Below are 25,566 nucleotides of genomic sequence, written 5' to 3'. Positions count from 1 at the left end.
ACTTTCACCAAATGGAATTATTGATTTCTCAATGTAAAGTTTTCTGGTGCCAAACAGATGTATGCATTCTTTAAAATTTGAAATACAGTTGTATAAAAAAAAAATATATTTTTTTTAAAAGAATATATTCCATTGTTAAGAGGAAAACTAGGCAGAGGAAAGGCATTAATTAAAACCTGTAATTTACCTAAGATATGCATCATTAAGTTGTCAAAAGTCACTCAGTGGTATTGATTAAAAGAGTTATATAGAAATTTAGCATACCTGAATATGAAAACAGCTTATAAACCAATGTTGACATAGTTATTCTGTGTTGAGGATATAAAACTGATTTATCTTTATCAGAACAGGATTCAGTACTTGTACAAGTATCCACCAGGCCATTCAATAATCAAGTAATCCCGCGAGCAGTTCAGTAATCAAGCAGTATGAGATGACATTATTTAACCTCAATATAAAGACAGGGACTCAAACCTCAGATAATTAACACAGGTAATTAACGAGACAGATTCTGTGTCATTGTTCCTTTATTTGTTCTTGTCATCAGATTAAAATCTTTAGTTCTGATAATCATTTAATGTCTCAAGTTCATGTAATCTGACAGAATACAAAGTTTTTGATTAGAAGTCCTTTAGTACAATTTGTATTTTATATATGACACATTTTAAATGTATCAGACAGTCCTTTTATATAGTGGAAATACAGTGATTAATAGTACATGTTATATTACATTCTATTTTTACATTTTCATTGTAATCCATAGTTAATAAGAAGCCATGTTTACATGTTGTTTACACATTATATTATATATTGACCTTGTGGTAAAATGTAAATGAATTTCATTGAGTAAACTTTAACAGGTTATTGACTGAAAGAATGCTTTCATCTGAATAAAGAACTTAAGAACTTTGATAATTAGATGAGTTTATGCCCTTTCACCAAATGAATTATTGATTTCTCAATGTAAAGTTTTCACATAGATCACTTTAAAATTTGTCATGACCATCTTCTGCCCCTTTTTTAAAAGAATATATTCCATTGCTTTGCATTCAGGCAGAGGAAAGGCATCAATTAAAACCTGAATTTACTATGTAAGCATATCATTTATCAAAAGTCACATTTGCTGATATATTATTGATTAGTGCTATTCAACTGCATCAACATTTTTTTTACCTCTACCTTCCCTTTGACTTTGACTTCACTTTTCTTAAATTTGTGCTCAGCTCAGTTTAAAGAAATCACATTTCATGATATTTTTAATCAAATTTCATAATTATACTGAAATAAGCTTCAGTGTATTTTTTTTTACCTTGACTATTCTTAAATTTGCATTTTGCTCAGTTTTGAAGAAACCATTTGAAATGAATTTATTATTTGTGGAATAAATTTTAAATGTACAGTCCTTTTATATAGAAATACAGTGATTAAGATACTTGTTTATTTTCTTGGTTAGATTTTCATTGTAATCCATAGTTAATAAGGAAGCAGTTACATGTTGTTTACCATGTATATTATATATTTACTTCTGGTTGGAATGTAAATGAATTTCATTGAGTAAACTAACAGGTTATTGACTGGACTGCTTTCATCTGAATAAAGCAATCACTGATTTTTATGCCCCACCATGAATATTGGCCAGGCACATAGATCACATTTTATGTTCTATATTTCTATCCTTCCCCTGTGCTTTGCAGATAATCATAAAGAATTTAAAGTATCTTTATCAAAAGATTAATTATTGTGTTTCATGATCAACATTTTTTTTATACGTTTTGACTTCACTTTTCTTAAATTTGGAACAGCCATTTCTGATCAAATTTCATAATTATACTGAAATTCAGTGTACATTTTGCTCAGTTTTGAAGAAACGAAATGCCGACTGTAGTTCATTTAGTGATACATAACCCGCTTACGCAGGTTATCAGTGATTAACGCGATGGGTTTTCAAACAAAGAAAGACATTTTATTGAAATAAAGGAGAAAATATTCAGTGGATGTAAATACAAAATAATATATTAAAAATCTTAATTCATAGCCATTTAATATAGATCTAGTTGGTAGTTGATAAATGTTGAAGCCAGGATTAAGACTTTATTGATCTGAGATGTTGTATTGGACTGAGTTTATTACAGGTTTCTGTAATTAAACTGTTGTTGGGGGATACTTCATTAATTAGCTTTATATTGACAGGTAAAGATGTAGTCTGAAATAAACTCCAATGTTAGCTGTTCATCAGCTGTCCTTGCTGGACCATATAGTAGAAATCTACCCCAATACTATACAGCAGAGAGAAACATGAACAGCTTGGGCTCATCATACCACAAGTTACAGGTAAGAACTACCTGTATAGACCTCAGGTTACAAGCTACAGGTAAGAACTACCTGTATAGACCTCATATATCAAGTTACAGGTAAGAACTACCTGTATGGACCTTAGATAACAAGTTACAGGTAAGGACTACCTGTATAGACCTCAGACAACAGGTTACAGGTAAGAACTACCTGTATAGACCTCAGATAACAAGATACAGGTAAAAACTAATTTGTATAGACCTCAGATAACAAGTTACAGGTAAGAACTACCTGTATGGACCTTAGATAACAAGTTACAGGTAAGAACTATCTGTATAGACCTCAGATAACAAGTTACAGGTAAAAACTACCTGTATAGACCTTAGACAACAAGTTACAGGTAAGAACTACCTGTATAGACCTCAGATAACAAGATACAGGTAAAAACTAATTTGCATAGACCTCAGATAACAAGTTACAGGTAAGAACTACCTGTATGGACCTTAGATAACAAGTTACAAGTAAGAACTACCTGTATAGACCTTAGTAAACAAGTTACAGGTAAGAACTACCTGTATAGACCTCAGAAAACAAGTTACAGGTAAGAACTATCTGTATAGACCTCAGGTTACAAGCTACAGGTAAGAACTACCTGTATAGACCTCATATATCAAGTTACAGGTAAGAACTATCTGTATAGACCTTAGATTAACAAGATACAGGTAAGAACTACCTGTATAGACCTCATATATCAAGTTACAGGTAAGAACTACCTGTATAGACCTCAGATAACAAGTTACAGGTAAAAACTAATTTGTATAGACCTTAGATAACAAGTTACAGGTAAGAACTACCTGTATAGACCTCAGATAACAAGTTACAGGTAAGAACTACCTGTATAGACCTTAGATAACAAGTTACAGGTAAGAACTACCTGTATGGACCTTAGATAACAAGTTACAGGTAAGAACTATCTGTATAGACCTTAGATAACACATTACAGTTAAGAACTACCTGTATAGACCTCAGACAACAAGTTACAGGTAAGAACTACCTGTATAGACCTTAGATAACAAGTTACAGGTAAGAACTACCTGTATAGACCTCATAACAAGTTACAGGTAAGAACTACCTGTATAGACCTCATATGTCAAGTTACAGGTAAGAACTACCTGTATAGACCTCATATATCAAGTTACAGGTAAGAACTACCTGTATAGACCTCAGACAACAAGTTACAGGTAAGAACTACCTGTATAGACCTCAGACAACAAGATACAGGTAAAAACTAATTTGTATAGACCTCAGATAACAAGTTACAGGTAAGAACTACCTGTATAGACCTTAGATAACAAGTTACAGGTAAGAACTACCTGTATAGACCTCAGATAACAAGTTACAGGTAAGAACTACCTGTATAGACCTCAGACAACAAGATACAGGTAAAAACTAATTTGTATAGACCTCAGATAACAAGTTACAGGTAAGAACTACCTGTATAGACCTTAGATAACAAGTTACAGGTAAGAACTACCTGTATAGACCTCAGATAACAAGTTACAGGTAAGAACTACCTGTATAGACCTCAGAAAACAAGTTAACAGTTAAGAACTACCTGTATAGACCTCAGATAACAAGTTACAGGTAGGAACTCCTGTATAGACCTCAGGTAACAAGATACAGGTAAGAACTACCTGTATAGACCTCAGATAACAAGTTACAGGTAAGAACTACCTGTATAGACCTGGGAAAGTGGGACAGGCTAACAGACAGAGAGACAGACAGATGGACAGATAGATGCAGAGGAAATCTAAAGTCACCTCTGGTTTCACAAGTAGGGGACTAATAATGCAATGAGATAACAGGTTGGGATCTTAGGACTAATCACCCAAATTTGATTTAATTACCTGTATTATTCAAATAAGATATAACATGGTTTGTAAAAAAAAAAAAAGGGGGGGGGTATTTAGTTTGCTCTATATGAAGTCCACAATCTTTTAGGTGGAAGTGGTTATGATTTTTTTTTAGATTTGATTTTACAAAATTTGTTAAAATTTTCTTCTAAACCACCAACTGGTAGAAAGTTAAGGAATAGGATGTCTTGAGTAACTATGTAGAACTTGTAGCTTTATGTTTTGCCTCCAGTACTTTGGTCAGTGCCCAGAATTTATTTAGGTGCACTAAACCAATAAATGTCTGTGATTGTGTTTATATGGCTGCATTTCATTTCCGGAATTTTTGGTAATTATCAACTTTTCATTTCCGACATTTTTTAGTTTTCATTTCCGACATTTTTTTGTTTTCATTTCCGACATTTCAAAATACATATGTAGAACCTATAGTAACAGATTTGATCATTTTACTTATGACAAATTTTAAGGAATAAATCATAAATAAATCATTGAAATCCAATTTTGTAAATCTATCAGTGACTTGGACATAAGTATGGTGCTGTCAATGACATTTAATTAATGTGGTGAAAAAGTTTTATGCTCACTGAACTCTTTTACCTAGACTTAGTGCTACATGTATGCATATATGTAAAGCTGATTTTTGTTTGTTTTTTTTTTTTTTTAAATATTAAAATTTTGGTATAAATACTTTTGAAATTCCATTTTCTTTTACTAAGAAAACATTCAATTGCCGCACAGGTAAATTCCGGAAATGAAAAAATAATTGTGTCGCAAATGAAAACAAAAAATGTCGGAAATGAAAACAAAAAATGTCGGAAATGCTATGCATATTTCCGGAAATGAAATGCAGCGGTTTATATAATTAGGTGGTGTTCATTGTGTACTTGTCATCACTTGGTCTGAAATAAAATTCTCATATACATAATTATGTTGATTAGAACACCAAAACTATACACTGAATGTATATCTTAATTTAACATTAATAGTATAAATGTAATTATATTTTAATTATTTATTATTTTATTCTGATTTTTAAAAAATTATTTATTTAAATATTTTAAATATTAATTATCTATATTTCATAAATGTCGACCTATTACCATTCTCACTATTTGTCTCTTTCCTGATCAGTGGTTTTAATATAAGCCTACTGATTTTATGCAATTTACATTCGAATGGAATTATTTCTTTGAGTTGCTCATTCTCATGCTAATGGAACATTAAGATCTAAATTTAAGGAGATTTATACAAAGAGATGGACACAAGAAAGCATGGATTTGCTTCAATAACACAAAGATCAATTTAAATCTGTTACAAAAAAAAAATCATAGGTTAATGGAGATAATTATTGGACAAATGTAATTAAATTTTATGAAATCTGTCATCCCTGGGCCAATTTTAAATGCATTAAAGTTGATTGTTTATGTAATTTTATTATTTTATTTACAAGCTAAGGAAAGGTAACATAACCTATGTAGCACATGTACCGTGTTCCACATTGTTATAAGATATGACCTGTTGTCATGCTTACAGGGCTCAAACTTTTGAAGAAGCGTGAATTGAAGAGAATGTTAACAAGACTGACACATGTCTTCAAGTATTCCTAGTTGGCTGGCTATTGTTTTTCTGACCTTGTTGTATCTATTTCCCGTCAATTACAAACGATTGCCTTTTTTAATTACTTCTTTACATCTAATCAAAATCTTAATGTGGTTTATAGATTTTTTGATCTGCTGGCAGAGTGAGACAGTTTAGGAATCACTATAATTGGGAGGTTTAATTGTATTGAGATTTGGTAAAGTAAATTGATCATGCACTTTAAATGAAAATATCTTTTTGTGATGTACATAATTTTATATTCATATTTTATAATTAAGTATTAAGCCTTTAAAATGCACTTTTATTATTTGATTTGACGCAAGGTTAATATCATTAACATACTAATAAATAAATGATGTAATTTACTTTCAAAGATATGACATGTGCAATGAATATTTTGATCAGACATTGTAATGTGTATTTGACTAGGTTTATATGTACGTCGAAAAATTGTGATTTGTAATTATATCATATTTACCGGTATGTCAAAATTAGATCTGAGACAAATTTAAATAATTGTTAATTTTTTTGTATAATTAAGGTTAATCGAAGTTTTTAAACTTAAATTTGTTTTTCTTTCTATAAATTATTTAATTAACTTGCATGATTTCCAGGACAGCTCTCTACCAACATTTGGAAAACCCAAACCTAAGATGAAGAAGCCCGGTCGCTTCTTCTCACTAGTGATTGTAGTGTTGGGACTGGGGATAGTTCTTACTCTGCTGAATATCTACGAGCTTCATAAAATGAGGGAAACTGGGGCATTACAACAGGTCAGTCAGCCACAGGTGGAGGCAGGGACAGGAAAACATGCGGTCAGGATGCCAGTAGTGTGGGTGGCGGGCAAAAAGGTAGGTCATGTGACATATCATGTGACTTAACAGGGGAAAATGTTTTTGTGCATTGGTGTCTTATTTAGGTCAGTATCAGGTCTAAGGAATCAAAAATATTAAAATCTTAAATACTGATCAGATTATTTATCTCCTTTGATCAGTAAAAGTCAATGGTTTTTAATTTATTAAGGAAAAAAATTTGTAGTTAAATCAAAACGTACCACCTTGCATTAATATGGTGTGTTTAAAGAAAAGTTAAAAAAAAAACATTTTGAATAATGAAAACTAGAAGTTGTTAGAATATTATTCTTCAGCAGAGCTAGGTGCATCGAACAAATGCTTAAAATGGTACAAGGGGATTTCCATTGTCACAAAAGAGTTAGTACAATAGTTTGTCAAAAATAATCATAGCTATAGTCTTCTCTTAATTATTTCAGTTAGATTTTGGATTTGATCATTTTAAGCTTGTGTTTCCAGTATTTAGGGAGATAGAAATTGTTGTACTTTGAATATCTTGGATAGATTTTGGATAAAATATCCCTGGCATGTGCTTACAGTAATTGAGAGGATATTGTTTGTTATCTAATTTAGTAAATCTTAAGTCTGGATAAATGAAGCATGTGTTTGCATGTTTACAGTATTTGAGAGGATAGGATATGTTGTATTTTATGTATTTCAGCTGGAGTCCGGATACTTGAAGCATGTGTTTGCAGTATTTGAGAGGATAGGATATGTTACTGGTGATGGTGAATCTGAATTTGATGTACTCTGGTCACATGAATATCCGTTTGAACAGTTGGCCAGAAAAATCTCAGATCTCAAGCCTCATCAGAAGGTGTGTTTTCCCCAAAACATTCAAAATCTAGGAAACAATCAAAAAAACTTTATGCTTAAAAATTTTCATCAGAAAGTCAACAAAAAAGAGGATGACATTTTGTGCATTTCTTCAGATGTTTATTTCTTTACATATATACATGTACATTTATGGTTTATGTATGATTTGAATTTTTTTTTAACTTTATATGACATTTTCTGATCCCAGGTAAATCATTTCCCAGGGTCAGGATACATTACCAATAAAGTCAGTCTAGCTGTCTCCAACAATCCTTATATACCCAGAGCCTTCAAGATTCCCAAGGAAAAGGACAAATTTCTACAATATGTAAGTCAGAGTGTACATGATTAGAAGATATACAATGAGTAAGTCAGGGTATAATTAATTAGGTCAGATATACAATGAGTAAGTCAGAGTGTACATAATTAAGTCAGATATACAATTTATTAAATGATCAGGAATTTTGGTGCTCTCTGATTGGTCGAGACGCCTTTTCCTGAGATGTACCTCAGAGTGAGTTCACCTCATATGAGGTTTATTCGGGTTTTCCCTCTTGACCAACCATAGATTTACTTACAGGTTTTTTCGACCAATCAGATTGCATGTTTCAAAGCATGTGTCGGTATGAATGTAAACATGTCAGACGCCAGTACCAAGGAGATTAAATGCTTTTGAAAGTAAATGGTTGAGTATTTATTGTTTAATAATATTGTTTTCAATCTTTAACTACTAGTTGTTAATTAGATAAGTTGTGACAATTATATTATGGGTGTTTTTATTTGATGGAGACAAGATTGAAAGTGTCAAAAGTGTTGTAAAATTCTTGATCATTTAATAAAACTGTTATTGACTTTTGAATTCGGTCTACTTGTGACTATACACACCTGGTCAGGTATTGGTTAACATCGGCCTTCGGCCTCTGTCAACCAATATCTGACCAGGTCTGTATAGTCACGAGTAGACCTCATCAAAAGTCAATAACTGTATAGTGTAATTCAGAGTGTAGTTAATTAGGTCAGTAGACATACAATATGTTAGTATGTAGTTAATTAGGTCAGATGTACAATATGTAAGAACAAGTGTAGTTTTTAAGGTCAATATGTGAAAGTCAAGTCAGATATGCAGTGTGTAATTCAAATGCCAATGGACTCTTTTATAACTGTGTCCTGTGAGAAGACTGTCAGTTTAATAAGTTATTGTTGCATTTTGAACGAATTATCATGAAAGCTTGTTTGCAGGCAGAGGAGCACCCAGAAACATTGTGGGTCCAGAAGAGAAACAGTCACAGAGGAATCAAAATCAAACATGTACAAGGTCAGTAGTCCATGAGAATTGAGGTCAAACATGTACAAGGTCAGTACTCCAGGGGAATCTAGGTCAAACAGTACAAGGTCAGTACTCCAGGGGAATCAAGATCAAACCTGTACAAGGTCAGTACTCCAGGGGAATCAAGATCAAACATATACAAGGTCAGTACTCCAGGGGAATCAAGGTCAAACATGTACAATGTCAGTACTCCAGGGGAATCAAGGTCAAACATGTACAAGGTCAGTACTCCAGGGGAATCAAGGTCATGTACAAGGTCAGTACTCCAGAGGAATCAAGATCAAACATGTACAAGGTCAGTACTCCAGGGGTCAAACATGTACAAGGTCAGTTCTCCAGGGGAATCAAGGTCAAACATGTACAAGGTCAGTACTCCAGGGGAATCAAGGTCAAACATGTACAAGGTCAGTACTCCAGGGGAATCGAGGTCAAACATGTACAAGGTCAGTAGTCCATGGGAATCGAGGTCAAACATGTACAAGGTCAGTACTCCAGGGGAATCTAGGTCAAACATGTACAAGGTCAGTACTCCAGGGGAATCAGGGAAATCAAGTCAAACATGAACAAGGTCAGTACTCCAGGGGAATCAAGGTCAAACATGTACAAGGTCAGTACTCCAGGGAAATCAAGGTCAAACATGTACAAGGTCAGTACTCCAGGGGAATCAAGGTCAAACATGTACAAGGTCAGTACTCCAGGGGAATCAAGATCAAACATGTACAAGGTCAGTACTCCAGGGGAATCAAGGTGAAACATGTACAATGTCAGTACTCCAGGGGAATCAAAGTCAAACATGTACAAGGTCAGTACTCCAGGGGAATCAAGGTCAAACATGTACAAGGTCAGTACTCCAGGGGAATCAAGATCAAACATATACAAGGTCAGTACTCCAGGGGAATCAAGATCAACCATGTACAAGGATAGTACTCCAGGGGAATCAAGGTCAAAGATCTTGTCTTTTTTCAGAGCCAAAATTATTTCCCTATATATAGACTTGGAGTAACTTCCCTTGTCTGTTTACAGAACTGAAGTAACTCCCCTTGTCTATTTCCAGAACTGGAGTAACTTCCCTTGTCTATTTACAGAACTTACGTAACTCCCTTTGCCTATTTCCAGAACTGAAGTTACTCCCCTAGTCTATTTACAGAATTGAAGTAACTTCCCTTGTCTATTTACAGAACTTAAGTAACTCCCTTTGTCTATTTCCAGAATGGAGTAACTTCCTTTGTCTATCTCCAGAATGGAGTAACTTCCCTTGTCTATTTACAGAACCAGAGTAACTTCCTTTGTCTATTTAAAGAACAGAAGAAACTTCTCTTGTATATTTCCAGAACTGGAATAACTCACCTTGTCTATTTACAGAACCGAAGGAACTTCCTTTGTCTATTTACAGGACTCGAGTAACTTCTCTTGTCTATTTACAGACCTGGATTTGTCAGATGAAGGCTCCTTTGTTCAGGTGTTTGTGGACCGACCCTTTCTTATTGATGGCAGGTAAGATTTCGTTAAGGTGTTTGTGGACCGACCCTTTCTTATTGATGGCAGGTAAGATTTCGTTAAGGTGTTTGTGGACCGACACTTTCTTATTGATGGCAGGTAAAATTAAGTTCAGGTGTTTGTGGACTGACCATTTCTTATTGATGGCAGGTAAGATTTCGTTCAGGTGTTTGTGGACCGACCATTTCTTATTGATGACAGGTAAGATTTCGTTCAGGTGTTTGTGGACCGACCATTTCTTATTGATGGCAGGTAAGATTTTGTTTAGGTGTTTGTGGACCGACCATTTCTTATTGATGGCAGGTAAGATTTCATTCAGGTGTTTGTGGACCGACCATTTCTTATTGATGGCAGGTAAGATTTTGTTTAGGTGTTTGTGGACCGACCATTTCTTATTGATGGCAGGTAATATTTCGTTCAGGTGTTTGTGGACTGACCATTTCTTATTGATGTCAAGTTAAATTTCGTTCAGATGTTTGTGGATCGACCATTCCTTATTGATGGCAGGTAAGATACAGATGTTGTTCACATTCTTTTCTAACAGATGCATTATTTCTTATTTTTTTTCCATTGAGTTACAAAAGAGTGTATGAAACAAGTGTTGAAATATTTACTTTTATCCCATTAAATTTTTTGTCCTCTGTTGAAAAAGTGACTCAAAAAAATTGTTCATAATTTCTAAAAATAACATGCATTGAGTGACTGTCAGTGTTTTCATTGTTTCCACCTTTTCTGAAAGACTTTGAGGGAGTACTTGTCCATTCTGGACAGATTGTCTAGTTTGTAATTTTATAAATTAAAACTGATTACAGGAAATTTGACATTGGAGTGTACACCATACTAACATCCATAGATCCACTGAGAGTGTACATCCTAGAGTCTGAGGCTTTATTCAGGTCAGTATAATTTTAATTAATGTGAGTGAACACCTTATTAACACTAATAGCTCCTGGAGAGTGTGTAGAATTCCTGATTATATTTGTAGGTTCTGTTCTCATGATTACTACCCTTTTGATGCCCGGGACATCAATAAGTATGTGGTGGGAGATGCCTACACCCCAGTCTGGGAGGTATAATCTTTATCACTTGTATTCAAATAAAAATCCACCATCTCCTGACTACTGTAGTGTAGTCTAACTAAAAGTTGCACATTTTAGCTCACCTGAGTCAGGGCTCAAGTGGGATTTTCTGATCAAAATATGTCTGTTGTCATTTTACTTTGACATATCCATTGTATTAAAAATAACAGTATTGGAGATACCACAGTTCAATTGCTTGTACATTTTACATGTATATCTACTGCAGGACCTTAGTAAGTCAGGTGAGCATTGTGGCCCATAGGCCTATGGTTCATTAAACTAGTTGTGTCTTTAATTTCAACGGCTTTAAGAACAAAAGGGTTTAAGCTTTGTTAAAAGAAAAAATAGTTGTGGATAATAGGGATAAATATGATGTGTCTGTTCCAAGAGAGATAGGAAGTGGGATGGTGAAATACTTGAGGGGGAAACAATTGATCTGTGAAAAAAGTTTTCTAATTAATACTTATTTTCTCTGTAGATTCCATCCCTGAAGAAGTTGTACAGAGAATTAAATTTCAACTTTAAGGAATCATTTGATGCTTATTTGGAAAGTCAGGGTTAGAACAATTGTCTTCATAAAATTGAAAAGTGCACACTTTTGTGTATTAATTGTATAAAATCCCTTAATTACTGGAACCATCCCCGTGAACAATCATTCTGTTTAATGAATGCAGTAAGGGAGATAACTTTGACTTTGTAGGTCACAATGCTAAGAAGCTGTGGAGTAATATCTCGGCTGCCATTAAGACAGTTTATTTACAGAAGGAGGCAGCCATCATTTCCGCTACAAGTAAATATTCATCTTCAAGGTTAGTGCATGACATCTGGGGAAGCTAAGGGGGATATATAGGAATTGCCTTGTCTGTCTGCCCATGCAATCTTAACCAGCTATAACTTTGTAATGGAGAATTATTGGAAGTTCAAACTTGGTACAGAGATTGATTATGACCCAAAAGTTGGTCTTCACCCAAGGTCATTTATGTGAGTTCAAAAAAACTGACAGAAAAAGTACAAAGTAAATCTTGTACAGGCTCTATCTTGTTATAGTGAATCACTGGAAGCCCATACAGAGTAAAGAGATCATTCATCACTAGAGGATGTGTCCAGACCATGACCTACAGTTATTAATTCCTACAAGTTCAAGGTCACTGGCAGAAAATGTATAAAATTCTTGTCCAGGTTTAACTTAAATGTAGAATTCATTATACACCACATGTGGTGTGAAAAAAGTATTGAATTCTTGTTAACAGGTCCAGCACAATACCCCGATAAAGGTATATAGCTTGATAAAGCTATATAGCTTTATCAAGGTATTAGAAATACCTTAATCAAGGTATTTTATGTAATGAAAATTCAAAAAAATTCTTAAAAAATTAAATATTGAAAGTCGAGTTCTGAGTTGTTGTCAGTAAATTCACCCATGCATTTAGAGTACTCAAACGTAAAGAAATCAGTATAAAAACATGTCGTGCGAGGAGACGTTCTTTTATGCTGTATTTTTCATACCAGAGGGCTTTTCATGCACAAGTGGATACACTGACAACAACTCAGAACTCGACTTTCAATATTTTTTAGCTCACCTGAGCCAAAGGCTCAAGTGAGCTTTTCTGATCAAAATATGTCCGTTGTCTGTCGTTGTCGTCGTTGTTGTAAACTTTTCACATTTTCATCTTCTTCTCAAGAAACACTGGGCCAATTTCAACCAAACTTGCTACAAACTATCCTTGGGTAAACTGGATTCAAGTTTGTTCAAATGAAGGGCCACGCCCTTTTCCAAGGGGAGATAATTATGAATTAGAGAAAAATAAATGGCATTTTTAAAAAGTCTTCTTCTCAAGAACCACTGGGCCAGGAAAGATGAAACTCATTTGGAATCATCCTCAGATAGTTTAGATTCAAGTTTATTCAAATCATGACCCCTGGGGGTAGGGTGGGGCCAAAATGGCCGATCAAAGATTTACATAGGAATATATAGGAAAAATCTTTAAAAATCTTCTTCTCAAGAACCACTGGGCCAGGAAAGATGAAACTCAGGTGGAATCATCCTCAGGTAGTGTAGATTCAAGTTTGTTCAAATCATGACCCCTGGTGGTAGGGTAGGGCCAAAATGGCCGATCAAATTTTAACATAGGAATATATAGGAAAAATCTTTAAAAATCTTCTTCTCAAGAACCACTGGGCCAGGAAAAATGAAACTCAAGTGGAATCATCCTCAGGTAGTGTAGATTCAAGTTTGTTCAAATCATGACCCCTGGGGGTAGGGTGGGGCCAAAATGGCCAATCAAAGTTTTACATAGGAATATATAAAAAAAAATCTTTAAAAATCTTCTTCTCAAGAACCATTGGGCCAGGAAAGATGAAATTCATGTGGAATCATCCTCAGGTAGTGTAGATTCAAGTTAGTTCAAATCATGACCCCCTGGGGTAGGGTGGGACCAAAATCGCCGATCAAAGTTGTACATAGGAATATATAGGAAAAATCTTCTTCTCAAGAACCATTGAGACAGGAAAGATGAAACTCCTGTGGAATCATCCCCAGGTAGTGTAGATTCAAGTTTGTTCCAATCATGACCCCCCGGGGTAGGGTGGGGCCAAATGGCCGATAAAAGTTTTACATAGGAATATATAGGGAAACCTTTTAAAATCTTCTTTTCAAGTACTTCAAAGCCATGCTTAGTGATATTTATAGGGAATCATCCTCAGGTAGTGTAGATTCTAGTTTGTTCAAATCATGACCCCTTGGGGGGGTTAAAATCCAAGGCCCCTCCCCCCCCCCCCCCCCCCCCCCCCCTTTCAGTTCTAATCTGATATGTGCTTTTTCCTAGCCAATTGCTCAGGTGAGCGATGTGGCCCCTGGGCCTCTTGTTAAGAATTTTTTTGAATTTTCAATACATAAAATACCTTGATCAAGGTATTTGTAATACCTTGATAAAGCTATATAGCTTTATCAAGCTATATACCTTTATCGGGGTATTGTGCTGGACCTGGTTAATACAATATCTTTGTAGTGGTCAGTGATTGGAAGCTCATGTTTAATACCAACCTTTTCTGTATCTTGATCTTGAGTAGTAGTTCAAGTTCAAGGCCACTGGCAGAAAGAGTAAAAAAATGTCTGAGTTATAAATGTTATACTTAGAACAAAAATTATTTATGACCTGAGAATATGTCGTGACCTTGAACCAAGGCCATTCCATGTTCTAGGTCACTGACAAAAAAAACTTTAATGGGTAAACAATAAAAGTACATGTTTGATACAAATTTTGCTCATATGACTTGAGGGTATGTCATAACCTTGACTGATGGAAATTCTTGCAAGTTCAAAGTCATTTGCAGAAAAAGTATTAATTTCTTGTCGGTATTAAACTTTATATGATGTATCATTGGAAGTTCATACCTGGTACAAAAAGTTGTTTTCTAATCTAAGATGTCATAACATTGATCCAAGCTCATTGTGGCAAATTAAAGGTCATGGTTAAAAAGTGTAAAACTTATGTCAGGTCTATAATTATTGATGGAAAAACGTCTTATGACATGTCTATATTTAATTAAATGATTACTTATGAATAGAGGATATGTTTGTTAGCTCTACTGGTCAGAGACCAGAAGAGCTTATGCGATAGTAATGCGTCCGGCGTCCGTCCGTCTGTCCGTCTGTCTGTCTGTCTGTCCGTCTGTCCGTCTGTCTGTAAACAATTTTTCAAAATGCTACTCCTCCTACAGTTTTGGTCTAATTTCAATATAACTTGGCACACAAGTAGACTACACTAAGATACATAATTCTGTATATCGGTTTTTGATTTCGATGAACGGTGTTGCCGTGGTTACTAAAAATAGAAATTTCTGTGAAATTCTTTCAAAATGCTACTCCTCCTACAGTTTTGGTCTGATTTCAGTATAACTTGGCACACAAGTAGACTACACTAAGATACATAATTCTGTGTATCGGTTTTTGATTTCGATGAATGGTGTTGCCGTGGTTACTAAAAATAGAAATTTCTGTGAAATTCTTTCAAAATGCTACTCCTCCTACAATTTTGGTCTGATTTCTGTATAACTTGGCACACAAGTAGACTAAAATTAGATACATAATTCTGTATATCGGTTTTTGATTTCGATGAACGGTGTTGCAGTGGTTATTAAAAATAGAAATTTCTGTGAAATTCTTTCAAAATGCTACTCCTCCTACAGTTTTGATCTGATTTCAGTATAAGTTGGCAAACAAGTAGAATACACTAAGATACATAATTCTCTGTATCGGTTTTTGATTTCGATGAACGGTGTTGCCGTGGTTATTAAAAATAGAAATTTTTGTGAAATTGTTTCAAAATGCTACTCCTCCTACAGTTTTGGTCTGATTTCAGTAGAACTTGGCACACAAGTAGACTACACTAAGATACATAATTTTGTGCATGGTTTTTGATTTCGATGAACGGTGTAGCCGTGGTTACTAAAAATAGAAATTTCTGTGAAATTCTTTCAAAATGCTACTCCTCCTACAGTTTTGGTCTGATTTCAGTATAACTTGGCAAACAAGTAGAATACACCAAGATACATAATTCTGTATATCGGTTTTTGATTTCGATGAATGGTGTTGTCGTGGTTACTAAAAATAGAAATATCTGTAAAATTGTTTCAAAATGCTACTCCTCCTACAGGTTTGGTCTGATTTCAATATAACTTGGCACACAAGTAGAATACACTAAGATACATAATTCTGTGTATCGAATTTTAATTTTGATGAACGGTGTTGCCGTGGTTACTAAAAATAGAAATGTCTGTAAAGTTGTTTCAAAATGCTACTCCTCCTACAGTTTTGGTCTGATTTCAGTATAACTTGGCACACAAGTAGACTACACTAAGAACATAAAGAGACTTTATCAACGATCATTATTCTATTTAATGCTGTTTATAAAGTTTCAAATCCCAGCTGCTTAAGTACTTTCTCTTCCTTTGCTATAAGTTCAAACCAGTAGGGCTTCAGTCTCGACAGAGACTTCTGGTTTTTTTTAAAACAAGGTCTTTTTGGCAAATTGTTATGTTGAGTATTATTTTGTTAGCTTGGTTACAGTATATCTAGTTTTATTTCTGTGAAATTTCTGGACTATGTTAAACAATGTCTATAAAATACATACACGTGTATATTCTCTATAAAATGGCACAAGTAATAATTTCGTACTTTTACTGTTTTGTAGAAATTTCTTTGAAATGGTTCGATTTGACTTTGCCCTAGATGAACATTTAAATGTGTATCTTATGGAGGTACGTAGCTTTATATAAACATTTACTGTAAAATCACATATTTTCGTGGGATCAAATTTTCAAGGTTTGAGAAAAAATATTGGTTTGTGGGGACTTGATTTCGTGGTTGGAGAAGGTTTAGTAAAATGCACATGAAATTTAAATTGTGTTGGTCATAAATTCGTACGCCTCTCCATGCCCTGAAATCAACGAAAATTAACCCTCCACGAAAATTAGTGATTTCACAGTAAATGATAGACTGTAATCTGTATTAAAGAATTAATACATTTATCGTATATTTATTCCTGTATCCAGTAAATTCATGCCAAACATAGATAAAGTTAATTCATGTCTATATCGTAGCAAGGTGTTTTCTTCACCCAGTAAAAGAAGAGAAAATAAAAATACTAGACATAATAAACCAGTATTAGCTCTCTCTATAACAATTTGTTCGCTTTATTACAGTACTGTTTATCTTTTTGTTGTCTTATTTGCAGGTGAACATGTCTCCTAACCTATCTTCAGGACACTTCAGTGAAAATGCTGAGTTGTATGAAAAGGTGGTCTTCAATTTACTAAGTGTTGTCTTAGTCACCAGACCAGTCAAAAATGACTTCTTTAAAAGGTAGGACATTCAAATTCCATTACAATTCAGATTGAGGTCAAATTTCTGGGTAACTTTCTATTCTGACTTTGGAATAGATAGACGAGTGGATATCTGACAATTATGCAGATCTCATTGTGTGTTTATTTAGATTTTGTTTTCTTTTTTCATACTTTGATATCTTCAATAATTTTCTTTTCTTAAAGGTCAAATATAATATTTATGTGAAAATTCATAATTATTCATTATTATCAGCCTCTGGAATAATATTAATAACATTCTGAGGTCTGTTTAATTTTTTGTCACCAATTTCCATCATTAAAGGTCGTTTAAACTTACCTGAGTGACAAATGGATCATTTATTGTAAATCGCTTATCTCCCTTGTTGCATGACGTCATTAGAGACAATGTGAAATAGGAAGACTAGTGCATACTATATTGACGGGTTTGGAAAATTATTGTTCTCTAGATGCTGTCATGTGCGCTTTTAACTAGCTTTAATAATAATTCAGGACAAGATATGAGTATATTTATTTATTGTTTACGAACCTGAAATTGAGGAGAATACTAGTATTCATATTAAACTGAGAGTCTAAGAGAAATGGTTTTGAGCCCAATAAACATACAAAGCTATAAATATGACCAATATTTTTACATAGATCAGTTTACAGGCACGTAGCCACAGGGGAGGGGGTGCAGAGGGGGCCTCCCTATTTTTTCACAAACATTACGCTTACTAGGATTTCGAGTTTGGGCAATTCTCCCCCCCCCCCCCCCTTTTTTTTTGTTGCTTGTCAACTTTTAAAACTTTTCTCTGGCTGCCCCCTTTCAAAAATGATGCTACATGGCTGGTTTAGCCTACAGTTTAATTGCTGGTTTAGCCTACAGTTTAATTGAATATAAAATGTCTGACAGATTTCTTGGATTTATTTCAAAATTTAAGTCGTATTTTAGTTTCTCAGTTTATAGGTTTTAAAGCCCAAATACTGTTTGAAGGGAAAGGTTTTAAAATTTTTATTTGAATTATTTTAGTTACAGTACTGTACTAGACAAGATGACAGGCACCTGAGATTTTGCCCTCTCTCTCCTATTGAAAATTTAACAATATGTACATGAATTCCTCGTCTACATACCAATACCATGAATACTTTGATATTTTCCGTTTTTGTCAAGTTACAGAGATTGTCCCTTTACAGTATGTGCTCGGTATATTTACATACATGTATTACGCGGCGCCAAGTCAAAAGAACATGTATCTTGCCGTAAACTACCTCTAGCATGCTGTCAAAGCCATAAAAAGTACTTGTAGTTTTCATAAACCGTAAAAGAACAATTTCTAAAACTTGATAGAAAACGGGAGATGATCAAATATCGATTTATTGAGTCTATTTATTTATTTATTTTTCACTCATATGAAGACGCCATCATTTGCCGGCGGAAAGCTGAAAATTTTGTCCTATGCTCGGCACTTAGGGTCATTGAGAAAGGAGGGATCTTTTTCGTGCCAGCACCTACAGCGACACGGGACCTCGGTTAATACGGTCTCAGGACCGTATCAAATATCAAAGTATTGGTACGATAGACAAGGAAATTATTATTTGAAAAGATAGACAAGGAAATGATTATCGTGTCCAAAAATATCTCGGTGGGGGTGGTGGATGTACATCAACCATTTTTCAGGTGCCTGTGCACAAGACGGAAGGTTACCGAGGCGGTTATATACCCATCCGAGAAATCTGCGATAAGAGAGATGTACAATGAATGTACGTAGAGTAGAAAATGATAGAGAAAAAACTATCTGTATGTTTTTATCGTGTATATAAATGTTATATTCTTTTAAACAAACTAAATAAATGTTAAGCATATGGTGAGCAAGGGAAGCAGACTGAATATGAAAAGGGGGGGGGGGGGTAATAGGCAAGCCAAAAAGATTCTTGATTAAAAATGTGACACCCCCCCTCCCAAAAAAATAATAAAATGGAAGGGGGTAGTCTTTTTCTTATATATAAGAAATACTAGTATAATGAGATGCAGGAAAATGACCTTACTGTGACAAAACGGGAAAGGGGTTGTTACTAACCTTTCATGAAAATTTTTTTTAAATTAAAATTTTAAAAATATTTATATGAAAAAGTCAGGGAGCACCCCCCCCCCTCACCTATAGTTCGTGCCTGTAAGGCTATTTTCCTCGGATAATATACTTGTACAGAGTTGGTGATTTCATTTCTTGTCAGGATATATAAATGTTAAGTATAATGTCCGTCTCAGATAATATTTTCTCAAGAATGCGTTTATTTACTTCCATGCAGTTGCACTTTTTTCTATTATAATATCAAAAAATAAAACTTCAGTGTTCATGCACACAAGTGATTGTTCCTCCATATTTTACTGTCCACTTCATTTGTTTTTCTGCAGTATTTTTCTCTTTGACCGGCGTCTTGTCATAGTTACCAAAAGAGCGTATAAACTAAATAAGGATGAAGAAATACATATTAAAATATTTTTTTAAATAAAAGCGCCTTATGACAAAGATTTTACGCAATGCATATCTGTAGGAAGCAATTTCCATTTGGGGGCAAAACAAAGAAATGTCATTTCGGGAGGATCGAGAGGGGCGGACAAATAAAAATTCCTTGTTACGCATTAAGATTCCAGACATACGTATAGTTATCATGGGTGCTTGGGGACGGGGAAAATTGATACTGAAACGGAACGTTCTGTTTTATTATCAGAGTGTATGAATATTTATACATGTAAAAGGCTAGGTTAAGCTTAAATCTTGGATTGTTCATTTGTAATCCTTTGTGATATGTCATAGAAAAATACTTAATTCTTAAAATGTCAAAGAATCCTTGGGGTACGAAACACCCAGGGTGGGTGGTTAGGGGGACCCCCCCCCCCCCCAAAAAAAAAAAAACAAAGCACTAGTGTGAAAGCAAGATCTTCGGATTCCCACGGATGATAAATTTATATCCGATGATGCAGTAAATTCTATTGATCTGTTCATTGTTTACCAAAGTATAATTTACATTTAAAAATCCGGTGTACATGTATCCCCTGTTCAAACAGCCATGAAATGTAAAGAAAAGAATTCTATAATTTTTCACGAGTGAAAGTCTTGGTCCCATCTATGTATGATGAATAAGGAACAATACATAAATCATTTTTTGTAAACATCTCTGCGGTAATATTAAGTGATTGAGTAAAAGCGATTAAATATCAGTTGTGTACATTCGTTAGGTTCTGCGATGATACTTGGTCAGAACTTTGTATGATTTTCATTTCCACTTTCACCCTTACCGGCTTTTCCTTGATTGGCTCAAACATACAAAGCCTAGCTATTCTTAATTGAAAGAACGTAACCCTGGTATATCAACATTTATGTTCCCTAAAATTTACCATTCTTTTAGATAATCAAGAGTAGTTATATACCGGTACTATACTTATATAACTAGATTCCGTCGAGTGTCTCGAATGACGTCACAAAAACGGGAAGTAACTCTATTAATGAACGTTATTTTTAGTGATATTTAAACAGGTAAATACAGAAAACAACGAGATTTAAAATTAAACGAATATTGTAATTCCCTCTTTTTAACTTTTATTTACAACATAAATCAGTTACAAGCATATCTATTTCCTTTGAATTTGACCTTTAAAAATCTAGTCCTGTAAAAAAAAATAATAAAAAGGTTGAAATATAAGATAAACCATCACTTATACTTAGTCTAATTCTTTTCCAGAAATATTATACAGTATATTTTTACAAAAAACATGCTAAGATGGTGTGGCATGCAAATTTAGAATTTGGGTCTTTCATATCCTTCAAAACACTTAACTTAAGGATAGGAATTCAATGAATTTTAAAGCTGTGTATTTTGTCTTTTGACGACAACAGTTCTGAGGATGAAGCCAATATGAGAGTCTCTGACAAAGACATTTCTGTGTTCCCCGAGTGGTGCCTCAGGAAATCATGTCTTCATAGCTGTAGGAATGAGGTAAGTTAGTTTTACACTAGCTGTAGGAATGAGGTAGTCCTCTCAAGTTTTTTTATTTTAATACTGTAAGTCGTTTTAATTCCACAGTGTTAAAATTTCACCATTTCTAAAAAATTTCCAATCGCAATGGTTTTAATTTCACGCTGTAGGAAAATTTCTTACAATCATTTTAACATTTTTAATAGCTAATGATAGCATTAACGATGTGTTTATTTTCGCGGAAAAATAATAAATCGCCAACAAAGCGAAATTAAAACCATTGTGATTATTTCCCAGTCTACAGTATTGAGGGCTCTATTATTGCAGCTAGTTTTATACATTCATGGCATATTCTGTGGACATTTCTTAAGCTATCGTGCCATGATTTGACATATTTGTATGGAAGCATCCTCAGGTAGCATATATTATATAAATAGTGTAAGTTTTTGAGGGTAACAGTTGACACCCCAAGAAAAACCATTCTCAACTGACGTGTCAGCGGAGGCTCAAGATTATCTTGTTAAAAGTTTGTTAAAAAAATCTGTTTGTTTTGTAGATGTGTATGTTGTGTAGCCAATGTTTAACTCTGACAATGAAGAAAACACTGAAGCTGGCTTATCTAGAGCATATTAACAAAGGAAGCTGTGGCCGTATCCTTCCACAGAAAATGGTAAGCTCTCTGAATGGGAAACATACATCTGATGGATACCAGCTATGCACAAAATGCCACATATCTTAATCCCATTCATGGGATCATGGTGGGAAAAGAAAGGAATATTTTATGTTAAAGTCACTGAGCGCGGGTCTGCTCCAGCTCAATATTTTGATTTAATGTGTAGAATGATAAATCAATGAAATATTTAAATATTGTTCAGGAGCAGGCCTGAGCTCAATAATTTTTATAGTAAAAATTGAGCAAATTTTGTCCATTTTTCCTCTCTGAAAAATAATACAAAATCCGAAGAGTTTGTGATGTCATAAAAACAAAAACTGTTAATAACCTACTTTGACAGTATACTATGTTTTGTTAATTTAAATTTCTCATACAATATATACCATTCAGCACATTTCAAGAAATTTTCAAAATATGTCTTGTTGGGTCAAAAATAAGCAATATACTGCATATATATTAAATCCTTTTATTTTTCACTGGTCTGAGAAGTATTCTACATGTATCAATGTTTTTCTGTTTCTGATTGATTTTTATCCAGTTTCCTAGAGTTTTGATATGATCTGTTTTTATTCTCTTCAGACTGAGGAGTTTGCTTTAGACTGGTCCCCCTCAACTAATGACCCAGAGTACCAGAATCTGAATAGGAAGAATAAGTTGATGTACATGTGGTTTGTTGGTAAATGTAGACAGAATGCTGCTTGGTGTTAAATCACACAATCAATCATCTGGAACGAGAGAATAAACCACAAAAACAACAAAACACCACCGGAATACTGTCTACTATGAATATATTGAAATTGATCAAGGGACAATCTCTTGTTTTTGTATAAACAAGATGATACATCTTCTTAAATTAATAAAGATCATATGTTTTCTGAAGGGTTATTCGCAAATACTAGTATATTGTAATACACTATAGATTTCTTATTTATTTTTGTGAGTAATTACCGGTATCATCGGGAAATGGCTTTTAAATGTCAAATCGCGAAAAGAATAATTTGTGAATAGATGGTTGGTCAAGAGAAATAGCATGGATTTCAGCAGCATAAAAATAAAAGCGAGTAATTCTATTTCAAGAGTAATGGTTCTCACAAAATTATGCGATAATTAATTCCTCGCGCATAATTAGGAATCTACAGTAATAGAAATGTAAGATTTTATGTGTTTTATTATAATTTACATGTAGATAATTTTTTTGTTTTCGTCTCTTTTTTGAAATGGTTCTTAGCAAATCAGTTTTCTTTCAAAATAAGCATTTGTGAATATAGTAAATGGAAGTGGAAAAGGCCTTAGTAGCATTTGATGTGTAAAATTATGAATATTTTTAAATGGACGATAAAGAGTTTATTTTAAAGAATTGCAAAGTTATTATTTGGCCAGACAAAATTATTTGTCCTTGGTTATGGTTTAACCATTGATTAACTAGTGGTTCTCATGCTATATGCTGTGATATATACTCATTTTTATAAAAGTGAGATTATGTTATTTGATAGCTTTTGCTGTATTTTGCCAAAGTACTACATTATATTGTGCTGTATTTTGCTACAGCACAACATTACATTGAATGTGCTGTATTTTGCTAAAGCACTAAAATATATTATGCTGTGTTTTGCTAAGCACTTAATTATATTGTGCTGCAAGCACTATAATATATTGTGCTGTATTTAGAATATTGTACGAGATTTTTTTAATGCACTGTATGACTATGTTCTTCATTAATGAGATTTATTGTACCATATACTTATCCATGATCAGTACCAACATATTCCACAACATTTACTTGTTATAGAATATTCAATATTTTTAACACCCACTGACATATAACTCAGAATATACATCCACATACCTGTGCAGTGTTATCTGTGTGAATGAAACATGATAGTATGTAGCATGTTTATAAAAAGGCATTGTTATACCCTTATAAATAGCTTTCTATATATTTATTACTAATAAAAAGTCCAACAAAAGAAATGTTTATTACACCAGTCTAACAATTTCACTGTTGACCGGGCTGCCGGTCCAACATAAGAATTGTTAGACCGCAACGTCACTGCTACATCACAAGTAATTAATCATCTTCAATATCGGCAACACGGAAATAGCCAAAGTTAAGAACTGCAAGAGTTGTTGCTACTAGCAAGGAAGAAGGGAAGATTATGTTTTGTGATAAATAATTTTCGTTATATAATAAAAATATGATTTTGTTCTTTCTCAGCTAATGTTTTATATTTACTGATGAAGCCATAATTTTCCATAATTATAAAGTAATTAATAATATAGTGTGTATTGATTAAATCTTGAAGGGTATAACAAAACAGTTATAGACTGGGATTCGGGCAATATATGATTTGTTGAACCTGAAGTTGAAAATGTTGCCCTTTGCCTGCGGACTGGGGCAACATTTTCACCTTCAGGTCCAACAAATCATATGTTGCCCTCATACCCTATCAATAACTGTATATTGCCTAAGCACTACATGTCATAAAATTATGTCATTTTGAATTGCAACACACGTATAGTGAAACCTTGCTTAATCTGACAGGCACTGGGAGACAAATTCTGTGTCGGAATAGACAGGGTGTCGGATTGCACAAGGTAAAGTGAGAATGAAATTTAATGTCAGAATTCTCAGTGTGGCACAGGCAGATCTATTATTTTCAATACATATAATTCTTTAGTTGCATTTATTAAATTTTTTATCATTGCATGGTTCCTTCAAGACCAAAACCTATAGTACATCAAAATCTACTGATCAAACTCGTATTTTCCAAAGGGAAAAATGACCTTACAATATATTAAACCTTTTTTTTATTTTAATTTACATTGTAAAACTACTTTCTCATTCCATTTTGATAATATATACATAACATATATTTGGGGCTGCTTTCCATGCTGATTTTTAACTGTGTGTTCTCATTTATTTTTTTTTTTTACATTGTTTTGAACTAATAGGTAGAATGCCTGGAATGGACTTTAAATTTTGATATGCTTGTTTTTGTAAATACATGTACATGTATATATGTTAAATATGACACGTGAACAGTTGATCTATTTAAACATATCATAATTTAGCTTGTCTGATGCAAGATAAGCTATTAAGAAACAAAAGTATACCATCCTTAATTTTCATTCAAAATGATTTTATAAGGCTCAGTTTCCAATTCAGAGATGTCAGCTTAATTAATGTGGTTACCGGTATATATATATTGCCAATATATTGGTACATTAGAGTAATTTGAATTGTGCAATTTTATACAGTGCAATATTCAAAAATGAATATAAAATGTTTTCTGCAGAAAGGCTTTTTTTCTTTTATTTTTGGCATCAAACCAGTGATCTTACTATCCAGGACAAACTGAGTTTTAAAAAAATCTTACCTCAGATCGAGGGAAACAATACCGAGTATTTAAAATATATACCGGTATTATATGATCTTAATTAGATTTTAGGCAGTACATTAACCCCTCAACTTGACATGTTAAGTTAAATAAAAAAGAAATTAACAGTTTTTAAGTGCAATATAGTGCTTTGAAAGTTGCAGCTTTTAATTTAATTTTTTTTGAAATCTGTAAATTCCTTCCAAAATGAAATTGTATCAATGTTTACTTTGAGGCAAATATTTTTTAAAGCCTATAAATCTGACCTTAGGCTACAAATGGGTCATAATACAATCATTTGTCAATCTGACCTACAAATGGGC

At 33.6% G+C, this 25,566-nt stretch overlaps 1 protein-coding gene across 2 annotated transcripts; it reads left to right on the top strand.

The window, feature by feature from the left end:
- Positions 1-128: 128 nt before the first annotated feature.
- LOC134258406 (probable tubulin polyglutamylase ttll-15) lies at positions 129-24,931 on the top strand. Of its 2 annotated transcripts, XM_062740944.1 has the most exons (17): positions 129-492; positions 2,191-2,331; positions 6,419-6,655; positions 7,317-7,472; positions 7,680-7,799; positions 8,711-8,786; positions 10,223-10,257; positions 10,564-10,598; positions 11,108-11,191; positions 11,281-11,365; positions 11,853-11,931; positions 12,075-12,183; positions 16,567-16,633; positions 17,110-17,237; positions 21,115-21,214; positions 21,750-21,863; positions 22,446-24,931. In XM_062740944.1, exons 2-17 carry the CDS (start codon positions 2,296-2,298, stop codon positions 22,572-22,574), a joined length of 1,590 nt encoding a protein of 529 aa, XP_062596928.1. In that variant the 5' UTR covers positions 129-492; positions 2,191-2,295; the 3' UTR covers positions 22,575-24,931. The 2 variants fall into 2 exon arrangements, with proteins under 2 accessions (XP_062596928.1, XP_062596927.1); XM_062740943.1 differs by lacking the exon at positions 10,564-10,598 and having other exon boundaries at positions 10,223-10,292.
- The last annotated feature ends 635 nt before the right edge of the window (positions 24,932-25,566 follow it).

Source organism: Saccostrea cucullata, unplaced genomic scaffold (genome assembly GCF_032062105.1).
Source record: "Saccostrea cucullata isolate Sc308-1 unplaced genomic scaffold, CSIRO_AGI_Scuc_v1 ctg4, whole genome shotgun sequence".
Classification (NCBI taxonomy): domain Eukaryota; kingdom Metazoa; phylum Mollusca; class Bivalvia; order Ostreida; family Ostreidae; genus Saccostrea; species Saccostrea cuccullata.
This window is presented reverse-complemented; position numbering and strand designations above follow the sequence as displayed.